The sequence below is a fragment of the Meles meles genome, chromosome 2 (genome assembly GCF_922984935.1).
Source record: "Meles meles chromosome 2, mMelMel3.1 paternal haplotype, whole genome shotgun sequence".
NCBI lineage: Eukaryota > Metazoa > Chordata > Mammalia > Carnivora > Mustelidae > Meles > Meles meles.
In genome coordinates, this window is record NC_060067.1 from 68,436,613 (window position 1) to 68,454,939 (window position 18,327).

At 46.7% G+C, this 18,327-nt stretch overlaps 1 protein-coding gene across 3 annotated transcripts in view; it reads right to left on the reverse strand.

Moving 5' to 3' along the window:
- FAM193A (family with sequence similarity 193 member A) overlaps positions 1-18,327 on the reverse strand; it is a 159,261-nt gene that overhangs the window by 40,155 nt on the left and 100,779 nt on the right. For all 3 annotated transcript variants that reach the window (XM_045997105.1, XM_045997106.1, XM_045997104.1), the window contains 5 exons: positions 18,008-18,132; positions 12,363-12,510; positions 3,842-3,919; positions 2,298-2,410; positions 1,925-2,167 (listed from right to left, as the gene is read on the reverse strand). In XM_045997105.1, coding sequence (XP_045853061.1) covers positions 1,925-2,167; positions 2,298-2,410; positions 3,842-3,919; positions 12,363-12,510; positions 18,008-18,132 — 707 coding nt within the window. The remainder of the gene's footprint in view (positions 1-1,924; positions 2,168-2,297; positions 2,411-3,841; positions 3,920-12,362; positions 12,511-18,007; positions 18,133-18,327) is intronic.

An 18,327-nucleotide genomic window follows, 5' to 3' on the forward strand; every position in this document is an offset into this window, starting at 1 on the left:
ATTAAATATCAGCTTTAACAAGACATCTAAACAATGGGCAAATGGAAGATTTACTTAAAAAAAAAAAAAACCTAGTAAGCAAATTTCAAGGCTGTAGCCAATGAAAGACACTTCAAACATAGGCTTTTCTGGTGTGACAAGGGCAGGCACACAGTCTCCACATCAGGGCAGACTGTGCAGGGCACACACAGACCATTCGTGGTCACCCCGCTGTGACCATAAACATGCCTCTCAGTCTGTCTTCAGTTCTGCATACAAAAACTTCCAAAAGGAAAAATCCTACAAACTGGTGATCTTTCGGATTTAGTAGTGTCCAGAACTGCTCAACTCAGATGTCCTTCCCATTTTTGGAAAAAGAGGGAATACAAAATGCCGTAACCTGGAGCTCACCACGGAGCACCCACAGCACCCACCAGGTGAAGGCTGCTCAGGTCTCCTGAGGCCCACAGCACCTAAGGTGATGGAACGTGTGGCCTTGGCCAACACTCATACCCATTCCTGAAACATCACCACCACCACGAGTCACAGATGACATGAGGTGATTGAGTCATTTGCTCAGTGTAATGAAGGCAGGCTGCAGCTCCCTTAGGGCCCCCAAGAACCTTGAGACCTGTGGCACAGAGACTCCAGGGACACGATTCTCCCAACCGACTTAGTGCTGACACCAAGAAAGAGATGACACAAACCAAAGGTAACAACGGAGGCTTTCAAGTCCTCGCAGTTCATGTTTGGAAGACATTAATCCTAGCTGCTGAAGGACCAGAGGTCCAGCACAGCTGCAGGCAGTCTTGGCCCACAAAGGTGCCCCAGCACACTTCCTCCACTGCACAACATAGCGAGCGCAGGAGCCCACACCTGACATCAGTGTGACACAGTAGCAGGGATGGGCTTTTCCAATATAAATTTTTAAAAAGTTTATTTAAACACCGTATATGTTTAATTTCAGTCTGTTTTAGTTAGAGGTTGCCAAACAGCTAGCTGGGAAACCCTTGACCCTCCCTCACAGGCCCCAGAGAGAGCACAGGGTATCCAGCCAGGTCTAGAAAGCAGCTCGAACTCAAAGCAGTCACGGCATTCAGGTCAATCCCTTTAGAATTATTTTGTGTTTTGAGACCAGATCCATACTGAGGACTGCAAGACTCTGAAGAAAAGCCTCAGAGTTGTCAGGAGAAATCCAGATGGGGATGGTGAGCAATCTGAGAGACGCTGAGTAGCCTGAGGCCAGGGCCACAATCCCTCCCATGGGGAACCACGCTGGCGGCCATCACCTCCACAGGGCTCCTGACACCCGCACGCTCTATGATAAGCAAAATGCAAGCCTAAGTTTACCTAAATAAAATAAAGACACACATCCATGTGCAACCCGTCCAGAAGTTCGAAAGGAAAGCCTCAACAAATGACAGGGTCACAACTCTGAAAAAACATGAGGCCACTCACCTACAGTATGAACTGGCGACGACCGCACAGCCCCCTCGCTCATACAAAATGTACTTCTAGATAATGTGGGAACATGGAAAACAGAGCCTTTCAATCGCTTGCTAAAGTGATCTTCTGAGTTTTTAGCAAGACATGGAATAAGCATGAATGCTGAACGGACAATGAGGCGGAATGAACTTCGGGCTGATCACCCTCAAACGAAATGGGAAACATGAAGCCAGAACTGAAGAGACACTTCCCTGCATACCAACATGGCTTTTTCTTTACTGGCATTTATAAATTTACCATATTTTTTTTTCATGTAATGAAATAGTGTCAAAGTTTGGGTTTATTGATTTCATATTTTAAAAGTTGCTTAAAAAATGAAGGATCCTTTTTCTTAAAAAGCACTATAATGATATCCGTACTTCTGTAGACATTACTGTCCATATTTCTCATCATTGGGTTACGTAAATTTCTGAAATCTTATTACAAAGTCACAACTTACAAAGTTGGTGCAGAGCCACTGTCTGTGAGGATGAGTCTGGGATGTTGCTGAATTGTAATGGGAGAGCTGGAGCCTGACCCTGAGCTTGCTGAGGACACGCTAGGTGGACGCATCTCAGAGAGATAGTCAGGAGCGGAATCCACTTGGAGGGGCAGCTGGTGACTGTGGATGTCGCCAGTGACGGGGGGGTCCATGACACCACAAGTGAGGATGTGTGAGAGGCTGCAGTCATCACAAGCACATCTGAGTGGGAACGAAGGACAGTTACCCAGAGAGCCGAGAGAGCTCAGATGGAGCTCTGTCGGGCTTGGCGCCCGGGCCAAGACTCTGGCTCCCACAGGCCCACCGTGCCCACACAACTTCGCAGGCTCACCTTCTCCTGTAGTTACAGTTGGGGCAGTCGGGCATGCTGAGCCGGGATGACAGCATGTGCCTCATGGCGTCCGTGAAGTTGTTCTCGCCAGTGACTGCCTTCTTGTTGGTCAGCTAGAGGAAACCATCAAACGAGAGGTTAACTTTGCAAGACATGCCCCAGACATGTGGTCCAGCTTCTCCGTAATCATGGTACTGGGTGCCATGCTCATTCAGAAGCCAGTGACCACAGTTTCCTGGAATGGGACAGGGCTGGGAAGGGGCAGACCTGAAATGCATGGCAGCCACTGGCCTGAGCCTCACAAAGGCCAAGGAGCAGGAAGCCCTGGCTGGTGCCTTACCAACAGACACCCAGCCTTTACCTGGAATCAGCTGTGTGCTCGGTTCTCACTAGGGACCAGGAGCGCAGAGCTAAACCGCAGCCCCCCAGGGGCTTAGACCCTGGAAGAGGAAACCATGATGTGGGAGGTGCCCTGGCAGAAAAGCAGCAGGGCACTGGGCCCACATAGGGCCCAGAGGAAGCACTGTTGGTAATGCTGTCACAGGCAAAGAGGGCATCCAGGTCAGGAGCAGAGCACCGAGCCAGGCATCACTGAAACACCTCTGGAAGTTTCTGGAAGGCCTGGCTGACCCTGGGCTGAGCAGGAGGGAGTCTTGGGGGATGGGACAGAGGTTGGGGGGGGCGTGCCCAACAGAATAGCCTGGAGGCACATAGGCCGGCACACGCAGAGCTGCAGCATTAGATGGCCCATGAGTTAAAAGGCATTTGTGACACATGACAGAAGCAGGCAGGTGGGAGGATGGCCAGCTGCGGAGGACACCCACTGCAGGAACAAGGACTGGCACGTGAAGGGTGCAGATCCAGGAGCTACCTACCAGTCGACAAGACAAGCATCTGGATTGCAGAGAAGAAACCTACAGACCAGCTCTGGCAACGGGACGGGTGGTGCTAGAAGGGCCATCTGATAGGCTAGACGCCACACAGGAAGGGTTGGGGGGTGAGAGCCAGTGAGCAAGCCCAGTGTGGGTGGAGACCACAGGGGCAAGGACACCAAAATGGGGGAAGGGACACCAATGCCTGAGGAAGGGGGAGACACAGATGCCAGCTTATGAAGAAGAATCAAGGGAGTCAAGTTTCCAAAGTCGAGTGCCCTGAGGCCATCCGGGCAAGGCTCCCAGTCAGCCACAGGGAGGTGCAGAGGGGTATGGAAGTCTGTAGGGAAGGAAGGAGCGAGCTGTGTTGTCAGCAGCTACATTGAAAGCTCGGCCCAGGCTCATGTGGGGAGGCCTGTGAATTGGGCCTGAGGGGAGCAGGCTGGCTTCCAGTTCTGTGACTTGACGGCACCAGCTGCTTCCAAGACCAGATACCAGGGACTTGGGTGGCTGTGGGCTAGTGTAGTCACTTGATAAATGGGATTTTCCTTGAGAAATACAGAAGAGAAGGAAATGGATAAGGGAGACTAGTTAGGAGCAGACCCACAGTGTGGCCTCGGAATGGTGTTTTACCCTGCGCAGGCGCACAGCCCCCCGCCCCCCAAGCCTCACCTGCTCCTCAATGAATCGCCTCTGTTTGAAAAGCTCCCAGTCCTCTGTCAGCATGCGCTGTTTGGTTTTCATTGTCATCTAGGAAGGAGATGCAAACAACAAAACCTTAGTGCCAGCAAGAGCCAGCAAGGCTTCTGTGATGGGAGACCTCAGAAACGGTACCCGAGTCATTCCCCCTGCAGACGAGGAAGGCACGACACAGACTTGTGGCCCCGGCGCCCCACCTCACTCACAGGTTCTGCTCGCGTGGGAAACATGGAGGAGTGCACACTTAAAAAAGAACTGAAGGTCCCAGAGCTGAAGCTGTCCTTGCGGTAAGTGAGCATTCAGCCTGTACTGGCCTGTGCCCGAGATAAAGTGTGAAGATGTGTGAGTGTACGTGAAGAGCCCCAAGCAGCCTGAGCTGCAGACTGTGCATGACTTCATGCCCACGGGGCCCCTAGCAGAGACAGAGGCAGAGAGACAGCAGGTATATAGGGAGCCAGGGGCTGGAGGACAAGGGGGAGTCAGGGAGGGGGGAGGGCGGGCACACGACCATGGGAACAGACTTGCTGTCACTGAACTGGACTCTGAGCAATGGTTAAAATGGTATGTTTTCTGTTATGTGCATTTTACCACAATTAAAAAAGAAACCACTTTGAGAGGAATAGGGAATTAAGAATGGGTTCAAGGTATAGTTTTACTGAGGTGCGAGAGGCTATGAAACGATTAAATCTTGATGTTTATCTATATGTGTTCTTATAATTACTGAAAACTTAAGAATAATTCCTAACAAGAGAAATATGAGATATGTATCTTCTAAATTATTAGGAAAAAAAAGAGGGGACATATTTAATCCCACAGGCAAGAAAATGCTACCAATAAACCCTCCAAAACAAGAGTAATTTAAAAAAAAAAATCATGCATTTGAAATAAAATTTATGTAGTTTAAACTAGGAGAGAAGAAATCAAAGTTGAAATTACAGTCCATGGAAATCATTGACAATGAAAGCCCTGCAAATCAATTACAGAAGATGTATCCAACACATAGACAAACACGTACAGATTTCAATGCGTTTATGAGAGAACAAAACAGAGGAAGACTGAAACGTGTGTGTTCCACACAAGAAGCCAAAGAAACAAACCAACATAAGAAACCAATAAAGCAGGAAGAAAGTAAAGTAAAAGCAAAAATTATTGGGAAGATGAAGCAAATGTGTTCAATAAATCCCCAAACACTGGTTCTCCAGATTCTGTCCTGGGCGGGCCCAGGGAAAAAAGGCCCTGCCGACAAAGTGGGCATGAGGCAGGACACATATGGGCAGAGGTTTCCTTTAACCCACAGAGGGAAGGATCTATGCAATGTAGACTTTCACCTGCACAGAAATGCTACGAGCCAGGGGTTTATGGGCTATTCTGCTGAGCCTGCCCAACAAGTTTGAAAAGCTGCGTCAACATTAGATAGCTCTTGAGATGGCACCGAACAACCCAGACTCTGGCTTCTGTGGACATCTCCATGGCTCGGAGGTCCCTGCCCTTCGCTGCCCTCCTGGCCGAGGGCATGGCATTTCCTTCTGGCATAGAAGATGCTCTCTCAGCAAAGCGGGCCAGGAAGGCAGGCCGAGGAGCACAGCAGCTCTCCACAGCCACCACTCCCCCGACTTTCATCACTCCCCTCTGAGCACAAGCTCATCATCCCTAGTCTCCACAATGTGGACAATCTTCTAGGCAAACATCAATTGTGGAACTCACTCAAGAGGGAGGAAACCCAAAACAGATGACAAAGTTTAATATGGACTGAAAGGTGGTACAAGACCCATAGTCCTCATTTCTCCTCCTTGTAAAGACAGATCATGCCCTAGGTTTTAGGATGGATTCTATCAATCCCTTTATGGAAAAAAAAACTTAAAACATGGAAAGTTTCTAAATGCATTCTATGGGACTAGCATAACCTTCATACAAAACAGACAAGGCCTCAAAGACAAATACTCAATGATGCCTCAGAATACAAACCCCAAAATCCTAAATAAAGTATTAGCAACTTAAATCTAATAATGAATTAATAGAATATATATCATAATCTAGTAGGCTTTAATCCCAGGAATGCAAGCATGTCTCAAAATTAGGAAACCTAATGTCTTACTTGATAGAGAAAAACACATGGAAGAAAACCATATAATCAAATTCAATATCAATTCCTGTTTTTTATAAAAATCGTAACTTAAGTGAGAAAAAAGGGACTTCCTTAATTTGCTAAAAACTCCTCAATACTCACGGGACGCATGCCCAGTCATCCCCGTGAAGCCAGAGCAGCAGACAGAGCTGCCCGCTACGCCCTCGTGACAAGACAAGGGCTCTAACTAAAACCAAACCAACAGTGCAAACGCCAGAAGCTAAGACAAAGCTACTCGTAGAAGACGTGGACTCAGGGCACTGGGTGGAATGCCAACAGCTGGACAGCCCCGACCCCAGAAGCCCCAGGGGTAAACTTGACAGGAAGGGAATAAACTATGAAACCATCAGACAGAACAGAACACACAACTAAAACACAGAAACGTGTACCATCTCCCTGGATGGAAGACTCAGTGCTGGGGCTAGCTCTCCCTTTACGTCATGTATGTCCACAGCTTTCAGGAAAAACATTCTCCTCTTACAAGCAGCAATTACGGTCGCACGTTTAAAAAATGATTTTGGTGGCTCTATAGCTCAGGGGTTAGAGCACTGGTCTTGTAAAAAATGATTCCATCAGCTGAGCATCCAAACCCTTGATCTCAGCTCAGCTCTTGCTCTTGGGCTCTTGAGTTCAAGCCCTGCGCTGGGCTCCATGCTGGGTATGATGCCTACTTAAAATAAAATCTTAAAATAAAAAAAGATTTTCAATGAGCTAGATATTAGGAAAGGCAGTCATTTCTTTTAGTACAGAACTCAGTCCAGAGCTGTTTGATACTTAACAACATCAATAGAAACCTCCTCTTTGAACCCCTCCTCACATCCTCTGGGATTAATTCTTCCAAACATTTGGGTTCCTGCAGGCTTATATGTGTCAAACAACAAATAAAGGACACATTTATGAGAGAAAGAGCGGAAGAGAGAGCAAGAGCTGGGGGAGGGGCAGAGGCTGACTCCCCAGGGAGCACAGAGCCCAATCATGGGTAGGGATCCCAGGACCCTGGGACCATGACCCATGAAGGCAGACAAGTGACTAAGCCACCCAGGCACCTCAAGGATACCTTTTATTTATTATTATTATTTTTTTAAGATTGTATTTATTTATTTGTCTCAGTGAGAGAGCGCAGAAGCAGGAAGAGCTGCAGGTAGAGGGAGAAGTGGACACCACACTGAGCAGGGAGCCCAATGCAGGACTGGATCCCAGGACCCTGGGACCATGATCTCAGCCAAAGGCAGCTGCTTAACTGACTGAGCCACCCAGGCACCCCTCCAAGGACACATTTTATAAAGATTTTTTTTTTTAATTTTATTTATTTCTTTGACAGAGAGAGAGAGATCACAAGTAAGCAGAGAGGCAGGCAGAGAGAGAGGGGGAAGCAGGCTCTCTGTCGAGCAGAGAGCCTGATTCGGGGCTCGATCCCAGGACCCTGAGATCATGACCTGAGCTGAAGGCAGAGGCTTAACCCACTGAGCCACCCAGGCACCCCCTTTTTTTGTAAAGATTTTTTAATTTTATTTTATTTATCAAGGACACATTTTAAAAAGCAAGCAAAAACAAGTCATTTCAAAACTGTCATCCTGTCCCACATCCATACTTATTTATGAATACTCAATCACTTACAGATGTTTTGAAACCTTGGAATTACTAATAATTTCTAAGCTACTACTTGATTAGAAGCCACTGATGTCCATTCCAAGGATTTCAGAATGACTGGTGCCCTCTGGATGCTGCTAAAATTGCTGTTTCCTTAATTTGTATTAATGGCATCACGGTTTCTTGATAGGTGAGTGAAAATAATACACTTTCTGCTTGCTTTAGTAAGGAGGACGGTTTGTTTGTTTTTTTCTTTGTGGGAGAAAGAAACGATAAACAAGACCTTTTTTTTTGTTTTTCTTATTGTGGTAAAATATACATACATAAAATTGATCATCTCAACCATTTTTTAAAAAGATTTTAGGGGCGCCTAGGTGGCTCAGTGGGTTAAGCCTCTGCCTTCGGCTCAGGTCATGATCCCAGAGTCCGGGGACTGTGCCCCGCATCGGGCTCTCTGCTCAGCAGGGAGCCTGCTTCCCCGTCTCTCTCTGCCTGCCTCTCTGCCTACTTGTGATCTCTGTCAAATAAGTAAATAAAATCTTAAAAAAATAATAAAAAATAGGGGCGCCTGGGTGGCTCAGTGGATTAAGCCGCTGCCTTCGGCTCAGGTCATGATCTCAGGGTCCTGGGATCGAGCCCCGCATCGGGCTCTCTGCTGAGCAGGGAGCCTAACATGGGACTTGATCCCAGGAATCTGTGATCATGACCTGAGCTGAAGGCAGATGCTTAACCAACTGAGCCACACAGATGCCCCACCATCTTAACCATTTTTAAGTGTGCAGTTCAGTGGTATTACATATGTTCACATCATCGTGCAAACATCCCCACCATCCCTCCCCAGAACTTTCTCATCTTTCCCAACTGAAACTCTGTCCCCACGAAAAAACCCGTTCTCCCCTCCCCTAGTCTCTGGTCCCCATGAGTCACACTTTCTGTCCCTAGGAGTCTGACTACTGTAGGTACCTCATAAAAGTGGAGTTCTACAACACATGTCCTTTTGTGTCTGGTTTAGTTCACTTAGAATAATGCCTTTAAGGTTCTTTCATATTTTTAGGTCTTCCATTTAGGTCCTTTTCCATCCTGAGTTAATTTCTGCATGCGGTGTGAGGTAAGGCTCCAATGTCCATCTTTGGCATGGGATGTGCAGTTTCCCAGCACTGTCTGTTGCAAAGACTGGCCTTTCCCATCTGAGTGGTCTTGGGACCCTTACTGACCATCATGTGACCACACAGGGGAGGGTCTATCTTACGTCAACACCACAGTTTTGATTACTGCAGCAATGTAGTCAGTTTCAAAATCAGAAAGTGTGAGTCCTCCAGATTTATTGTTCTTTTCCAAGATTGTTCTGGCTATTCTGGGTCTTCTGAGACTGCATATGAATTTTAAGATGGGGTTTTTTTCTATTTCTACAAAAATGACTCTAGGATCTTGACAGGTATTGCTGAGTCTGTAGACCACTTTAGCTAACACGGACATTTTAATATCATTAAGTCTTCCAATGAACATGGGATGTGGTTCCTTTTATGTCTTTCTTTTTTAAAATTTTTTAAAAAGATTTATTTATTTGAGAGAGAGAGAGACAGAGAGAGGGAGGGAGAGAGACGGACAGTGAGCTCAAGCATGAGCGCAGGGAGGGGCAGAGGGAGACGCAGAAGCAGACCCCGCTGAGCAGGAAGCCTGATGTGGGGCTGGGATCATGACCTGAGCCAAAGGCAGACGCTTCACCCACTAAGCCACCCAGGCGTCCCTCTTCTTCAATTTCTTTCAGAAACATTTAATAGTTTTCATTGTGCAAGTCTTCTACCTCCTTGAGTAAATTACCTTGTAAGTATTTTACTCTTGATACTGTTGTAAATGGGATTGTTTTTGTAACGTCCCTTGCAGATTTTTTGTTAACACACAGAGATACCATTTTTTGTGCATTTACTTTGTTCCTGATGCTCTGAGTTCATTTATTCTAACAGTGTTCACTTACTTTTTTTTTTTTTTACAGTCTTTAGGATTTTCTACACATAAGGTCATACCACTACAGAAATAATTTTATTTCTTCTGTCCCAATTTGGAGATCTTTGATTTTTCTTGCCTAATTGCTCTGACCAAAACTTCCAGCACCATGTGAATGGAAGTGGTGAAAATAGCAACCTTGCCTTCTTCCTCATCATAGAGAAAAGGCTTCCAGTCTTTCACTGCTGGGTGTGATGCTTCCTCTGGGTTTTCATCGATGGCTCCTCTCATGTGGAGGCAGGTCCCATCTGTTCCTAGTTTGTTGAGTGTTTTTATCATGAAAGCTAAATACTGTCAAATAATTTTGGGGGGATCAATTAAGATGATCCTGTGTTTTTTACTCCCTCCATTGTGTTGATGTGGCATATTACACTGATCGGTTTCCATGTATGGACCCATACCTGCATGCCAGGAATAAATCCCAGTTGGTCATGGTGTATATAGTCCTTTTAATATGCTGCTGAATTCTGTTCGCTAGTATTCTGTTGCGGATTTTTTCATCAGTCTTTATCACAGATGTTGGTCTATAATTTTCTTTTCTTACATTATCCCTGTTATCAGGGTAAGGCTGGCCTCACAGAATGAGTTGGGAAGCTTCTCTCCCCTTCAATTTTTGGGAAAAGTTGGGGAAGGACTGGTGTTAATTCTTCTTTAAAGGTTTGGTAGAATTCACCTGTGAAGCTGTCTAGTCCTGGGCTTTGCTCTGTTGGGAGTTTTTGTTTTAAGATTTTATTTATTTGAGAGAGGTTGGGGAGAGAGAACACAAGAAAGGAGAGCAGGAGGCAGAGGAAGAGGGAGAAGCACACTACCTACTGAGCAGAGAGCCTGATATGGGGCTGGACCCCAGGACCTGAGCTAAAGTCAGACGCTTAACCAACTGAGTCACCCAGGCGACCCTGTTGGGGATTTCTGATTACTGGTTCAGTCGCAGGTTCTGTGTTTCCAGGAATTTGTCCACTTATCTAAGTTATCCTATTTGTTGCTGTACAATGGTTCACACCACTCTCTGACAATCCCTTTTATTTCTGTGATAACGTTCCCACTTCATTTCTGACTTTAGTAATCACAGTCTCCTTTTTTCTTAGCCCACATAGCTAAAGGTTTGTCAGCTTTCATGATCTTGAAGAACCAACTTTTGGTTTCACTGATTTTCCTCTATTCCCTAGTTTGTTGATCTGCTCTAATCTTTATTACTTCTTTCCTTCTGCCAGCTTTGGGTTTAGTTCGTCTTTTTTCCCTAGATCCTTAAGTTGCCAAGTTAGGTTACTGACCTAAGACCTTTCCTGCTTTTTACTGTAAGCATTTAGAGCTGGAAAAGTACATACATGTACTTTTAACAAAATAAATTTAATTTCAGCCTTACTTTTAAAAATAAGACTGGGGCACCTGGGTGGCTCAGTGGTTAAGCCTCTACCTTCAGCTCAGGTCATGGTCTCAGGGTCCTGGGATCAAGCCCCACTTGGGCTCTCTGCTCGGCGGGGCGCCTGCTTCCTCCTCTCATCTGCCTGCCTCTCTGCCTACTTGTGATCTCTCTCTCTCTGTCGGATAAATAAAATCTTTAAAAATAAATAAATGATAAAAATAAGACTGTATTTTCCTTTCTAGAGAAAATAAGTATACTGTTACTTTTATACATATCCCATTTTCATCAGAATAGCAATGATAACACTGTGTATTATATTCCTAAATAGACATTTAACTTCAGATACAAATACATCAAGAAATTACTATTCCCAAAGGTTTTCTCAATCTTGGCAAAGTCTCAGTCTTTCCTTTCTTCTAAGAGTTGTCATAGGGCATTTATGGGTTTAGTCCCAGTTCAAAGCTGGAGAAATGAAGAACAGATTTCTGAAACTAAAACTGCATTTGTATCCGTCCTACCTACAAAGTGAAATGAGAAAGAGCCCATGGGGTCTGCAGCAGGCAGGATGCAGACAGCCCTGGTCCTACCCCAGAGTCCCAAAACTGTAACACAGAGGGCGCCTGTGTGATGCCATCAGTAAAACGTCCACCTCTTGGCATGGGCTCAAGTCATGATCTCAGAGTCCTCGGATCGAGCCACATGTGAGGCTCGATCTCTGCTTGAGATTCTCTCTCCCTCTGTGCCCATCCCCATGCTTTCCAAAATAAACAAAGAAACCTTAAAAGAAAGAAAGTATAGTACAGAGCTCTGTCAGTGCTCCCTTGTTACTCCCTAGATCCTATTACCTTGCACAGGGCTGTTCTGAATGCCTCCGCCTCCACCTCACCCTCCCATGGTTTCAGAAAGGAAGGCAGGCAGGCAGGCAGGCTTCGAGGCCCTCTGGAATTCCTGCTGTGTCCCCAAGAGGCTCCGGCTGACCAGCATCACCTGCCCTTCTGGCCCCACCTTCAAGAAGAGCACCCTGCCTTCTTGGGTCTCCCTTCATCCCTGTCAGCCACCTGCCAAGCACAACCAACTGTGCTCTGTCTGCATAGTCAGAGTCAGAGAAGGGGCTCTGAGCAGCAGAGCGTTATGTGAACGGCTCTGGAAATTACATGGCTTAGCAGCTCCCCAAGGCCCAAGAGGCTCTTGTAGGTGGCAGTTGAGCCAGGTGGCAGCCTATGCAGGTGATACTGGGTGTGGCCAGTCAGTGCTGACCCAACGAACAGCTGCTGCCACCCCCAGGCGTAGCAGGGTGAAGGCCACCATGGTTCCCTCTGGAAAGTCAGCAGCTAGACTCCTTCCACCTGTACCTCCCTTTCACCCCGGCACACGTGCTTTACCCATGGCAGGTCCTGGCGGCACACACTCACCTGCTCGTCGACGTAAGCATCAATCCTCTGCTGGCATTCCAGCCACTCCTCGGCCACCCTGTGCAACTCCTCCTCGGAGCGCTGGTACCGCTGCAGTAAGGTGCTGTATGTGTCCTCGTTGCACGTGTCATGTGTCGTGGTTCCCAGCCTAGGGAAAGAGGCATTTCAGCAAAAGAAAGGAGCCCAAAGGCTCTGGGCCAGAGACCAGAGGTCTGCTTCTCTCTGTCATCTCCTCTCCCAATGTGACAAGTGGGACACCACAACACACCACACGAGGCTGCTGTGAGGGATTAGCAAATACATACGCAAAGAGCCCCAGGCCAGAATCCAGCATAAAGAAGCTCCAAGAAGAGGTCCAAAGGAAAAAAGTCAGTGGTAAAGAAGACTGTTCTATAAGACTAAGGCCTTGGGGCACCTGGGTGGCTCAGCCAGTTAAGTGTCTGACTCTTGGTTTCAACTCAGGTCATGGTCTTGGGGTCATGAGATCACACCCCACACTGGGCTCTACGTTCAGCTGGAAGTCTGCTAGAGAAGCTCTCTCTCCCTCTGCCCCTCCCCCAACTCCCTCTCTACAGAAATAAATAAATAAATAAATAAATAAATAAATAAATAGGCCCTGGCAGTTCAGTTTACTAAATGTGGACTGACAAAGAGAAAACACAACATTTAATGGGAAATACAAGACTTGGACTTAGTTTTCCAATTAGGTAAAACAGAAGATTTGATCCAATCAAATAAACATGTTTTATAGTTTTATTTATTCTATATTACTTTAAAAAGTTGGTAAGACAGATAATGAGAAAATGAACCGAAAACAAGACATACAAACAGTAAATAATGAGGAAACACCTAGATTCCAGGAAAGAGAATATGGGACAGGAGGTGGCCTGGGAAGAGCAGGGAAGCCAAGCAGGGTAGCAGGGACAAGGGGGTGAGCAGATTACAGGCCATCAGAAACTGCTCATTTTCTGAATATCTAAATACCAAAACAACTGTAATAAAGGCATCCTGATAAGAAGTTTCAGAATCGAGACTACATTTATAGTCGCTCAAGGGCAACAGGCTACGTGTGCAAAGATCATCAGAGTTGACAGGAAAACATTGGGAGCTACGCAGTGGAGACCAATAAGATACTTTCCGGCACATCTAGACAAAGGAATTCCAGAGAACCGGTGCCTCTTATGAAGCTTATTACATCTCTTCATTCATATACACTTTACTTGCACGTGTGCTTTGAAATAAACTATGCCCATGTTAAGTAAAGATATGATTATGGCATCATGTTTAAAGATGTGTGTGGGGGTGGACATAAAAAAAATCTAGAAGCAGCATCGAATTGTATATAGCATCTATTTATCTTCATGATTTTCTGTATTTTCAGAGTTTCATTGCATCACAATCTAATAATATTATAATAAATATAAACGATATAGTAATTTTAAATTTAGGACCCTTTCAATGGGCACAAACAGCTCCCTCTCCTTTCCCATCTCTGCCTGTGGGTGGATCCCACTTGTGACTATTTTGTAAAACGGAGAACCTGCAAATGAACTCACTGCCACTGAAGTTATCTGCACACACAGTGTCCAACTGTGAAGTTCACACCAAGGAGGGAGCAGGCAGCAACCAGGCCTAACCGAACAGGTGTTTAGGGGACACCAGAGACAGGAAAGAAATTGACACTGACCCACAGAGACTGAGGTTCCCTCAAATACCAAGGCTGTCCTTCTAAGGTTGTTTCTGCCCCTGAGGACACAAAACTCCCCAAGACGTGGCATCTAGCAACTCGGAGGCTGCTCCGGGCCCTGCACAGCCACCAGGCAGCCCTTGGGACTGAGAACACAACCTGCTATCTTGCTGGGCAGCAACCCATGGAGCAGCTGCTTTCTCCCCATTCCTGCTTCCACAACCTTGCTCATTACAGATGGATTTTCCTGCTTCACGCAAAGCCCGCCTTCTACAGAATGCCACCCTGCCCCTCGCATACCACGTGGAAAACGGGGATGTTAAGAGGACCGGCATCTGCCCAGCACACACTCCTCTTCCCTCCTACTGGAAGTGAGAACTGCTCTCCTCTACCATGATACAGGTTCCATTTTGAGCCAATGGAGAGCAAAGCAGCCAGGGGTCCTGGGACATCTTTGATAGGGTGATCAAAGCACAATGTGTAGGCACAGGGCTTACATTCAAGCCGAGCTGGGCTGGAATCCAGAGAGAAAACAAGGAATGTCCTCACGGTCGCACGACATGAGTGGTTCAGCAAACAGGTTACTGTCTACATATTCACTCTGTAAACACACGCTAGTGCCATGGACAGATCCTCACGGTAATGTCTACTACAAATAGTGTGCACGTACAACACAAGGAGAATGAGAAAAAGTCAGTTTTGCAAGTTTATGCACAACCCTAATTCAACATCTCCCTAACAGTATCATATATTTAAAATAAAAACCAACTGGGCAATCGCTAATAACACCCACAAAAACAAACAAGCAGACAGTGAGGTTCCTGGTCTTGCCACAGGCACAGACACTAGTCTGACAAAGTTTCTGGACCCCACCATCAGTTTTCAGGCAGCACAGACAGAAAGCCTGTGCGGTACTCCCTGAGCACACACACCGAGGGGCCTGGACCCTGGGCCTCGCTGCAGGGCTGACAGTTCAAGTTCCCTGAGAGAGAAACTGTAAGGGAAAAAGGGATGGGGTGGGGGCCTGCAGGTTAAAGAATTACAAGACACGTGGGGAAAAGAAAGGGTGAGAGTCATTGCTTCACAGTGACAGTCTCTGGGGTGATGAGGAAAGGTCTGGAAACAGACACAAGATAGCTGGTCAACACTGTGAATGTAATTAATCCCACTGAATTGTACAGTTAAATGTGGTTAAAATGGCAAGTTTCATGTTATATATATTTTATCACAATTTTCAAAAATTAGTAATGTAATATACCAACAACCATCGATTTGTAGACTTTATTTCTTTTTTTTTTAAGATTTATTTATTTGTCATAGAGAGAGGGAGAACACAAGCAGGCAGAGGCAAAGAGAGAAGCAGGCTCCCGCTGAGCAAGGAGCCCGATGTGGGACTCCATCCCAGGACCCTGGGCTTATGACCTAAGCCGAAGGCAGCGGCTTAACCAAATGAGCCACCCAGGCGTCCCGATCTGTAGACTTTAAATGAGTGAACTGTAATAGTATGTAAATTGTATCTCAGCAAAGGTGTTTTAAAAAGGGGAAATAACTTCCCTAAACTAAGTCAGTTTCTTTACATGAGGTCCACCTCATGTAGATTATTTGTATTAAAAAAAAACAAAACACAAAAGATACATCAAAAGAAAAAGCAGGCAAGCCTGTGGAAAGGCACACTTGAGTAACAGGAGAGTAAACAAGGAAGGAGTGGGACTGCCGTGGCAGGCAGTGCCGTGGTGGGAGGTCCTGTGGCCACTCTGGCAGAGGAGTCTGTGCTTGGAGGCCGCACGCAGGAGGAACTGGCTTCCAGGGGCCACGGTCAAGCTCGCAGCTGCACATCTGCTCAGTGTCATCTTTTCTATCTATATTTTACCTTAATAAAATCAAACAAGCACAAAGCCAGAGACCAGGGGTCAATATGAAAATACTCCTAACTAGAGAGTCTATGTGCCACAGATGCAATCCTTACTTTAAGGGCTGGTACTGGCATATAACTTCACCCAAACCTTCCACAAGTTGTTCTGTGGGATCTGCACACTAGAAGCTCAGACCTGAATTACCGTTGGGTCTGACAAGGGAATCTGCCAGGGAAGCCAAAGGAACTATCCCTTCTGGCATCACCAGCTGCCGCTGGGAATGTTCTGCTTGCCTCCTCCCCAGCTCTGTCCTTGTCTCTATGTCCCTCGCTCCCTCACCTGTCCCCGAGAACCCTCCTTCAGCCTGACCCCAGAATTAACATTCAAGATTAAAACGCTGCCAATCTTTTGGAGTCTGACCATCATTTGCACTGAGTGATTAAGAAACTCAGAACTAGAAGCACCTGGGCGGCTCAGCTGGTTGAATGTTGGACTCCTGATTTCAGCTTGGGTCAGGATCTCAGGGGTGTAAGATCAAGCCCTGCGTCAGGCTCCACACTCAGTGCAGAGAGCTGAGGACTCTCTCCCTCTGTCCCTCCCCCTCATGCTCCCTCTCAAATAATCTAGAAAGGGACGGAGAGAGAATGAAAGAAATCAATCTGGAACTAAGGCACAGCCAAGAATGGAGTTTCAGGATATATTTCAGCTCCCTGTCACTCACCCCAAGTTGATGACAAGCCCATCAAACTAACTGGCTCACCAGAAAAAGAAAATACAAGGCCCTAGAATCTTGCTGTAAGAACCCCCACCTTCCCAAGATGCATGTTTTTGTTGGTTGTTGTTTTTTCCCCCATAAAAAGTGCCTTTGGTGGATGTAACTGGGGACAAAACCATGTTCTGCATTTCAAACTCATGACCTGGAATACTTTCCTGACCCTTTCTTTAGTGGAGGTGAAAGCTGGGACACTCAAGTCTCTATGCCCCACCACAGAACATGCCAGATGCTTTCAGACTAGACATAGAGGGAAAGGGTGGGCAGGGAACAGGCTGTGGGGAAGGGGTGCCAGGAGCGTCCGGGGCCAGACAGAGCATGGCCACAGCCACACAACACTGTGTTCTGGTCTCTCTGCCCCCATCACCTGTATCCAACCACTTTCAGGACTACTGCTTCTCCAGAGGGGAGGGTGTGAAGTGGGAAGAGTCATGACCCCTCAGATAAGATTCAGGAAGACTAGGTTGATACAGGGGTTTCAAAAGAAAACAAAGTGACTAGTCTGGAAGTAACCTACATAATAATTTATTTACTTAGAAATAATTTCCCTTCTTTGTGAATCTGCTCCAAACAAAGGTCAGCACGGACACTTAAACAAAGATGAGCATGGTGTGTGCTGTTAGGAAGCATCTCTGGCACAGGACCCTTACTCTACATGGTAAGTCCATGGGAACAGAAGCACACATGGCAGAACTGTGGAAGTGGGTGCCTAACTCAGCAGCAACCACAGATCCAAGAAGCCTCATCCCAGTGGAGTCACGCGGGGCCAACGCTCTCCCACCGTGTGGCCTCCAGCCACCAGGAGGGCAGACATCAAGTACCGTGCTTGGGACCACTTGTCCTGGCACACCTGCAGAAGCCCTGGGATACCCCGTGCCATCGAGACACGGCTACGCCGCGAACAAAGGCACAGAGGCAATGTTGGAGACACACACATCCCTGGCCTCCATGCCCAGGAGCCCTGTGGCACCGTTAGGCCCCTTCTAGAGCCATCCCCCTCCTCTGACACCCCCTCCCCGTCTCCCCTGCACACCGAAGTGCCACAGCTGCCTGGCCAAGCCTGAGTCTCTTCAAAGTAAAACTCTGTTTACCACGGCTTCTCCATATTCACAAGGAATTTGGGATGTTAAATCTCAGTGGCATTACTACTGAGTCTGTTATTTTAAAAGTTTAATTTAGTACTCCTGGGATTTTGAGTTTCCACCCAAGTGGTATGGTTCCCTGAGCAAGAATGCCCATACCACGATGGTGTTCCAACACAAACCCACTACAACACAGAGAGAAGGACCGTGCTGTCAAACCACGGAGACGTATGCAGACAAAGACCAGATACCTGATCTGCGACACCAGTGCTGGCAAGTTGCTCTGAAGAAGTGGCTCCGAAAAGACCAGATTTTCAAACAGATGCTTATTATGCAGTTCCCATGTCACCTGGAACTTTTTCAAGTGTTCATTTTCCTAGTTAAAAAGATAAATAAATAAGTGGAAGATATACTGAATTGATGAAGACTAAAACTCCCCAGAAGGATCCGCCCCCTCCAGCCCTCTTTGCAGGCCCAGAACATTCCGCAGCACATCGAGAACACACCCTGAGGCACACCTCTGACCACACACACACACACACACACACACACACACACACACACAAACACG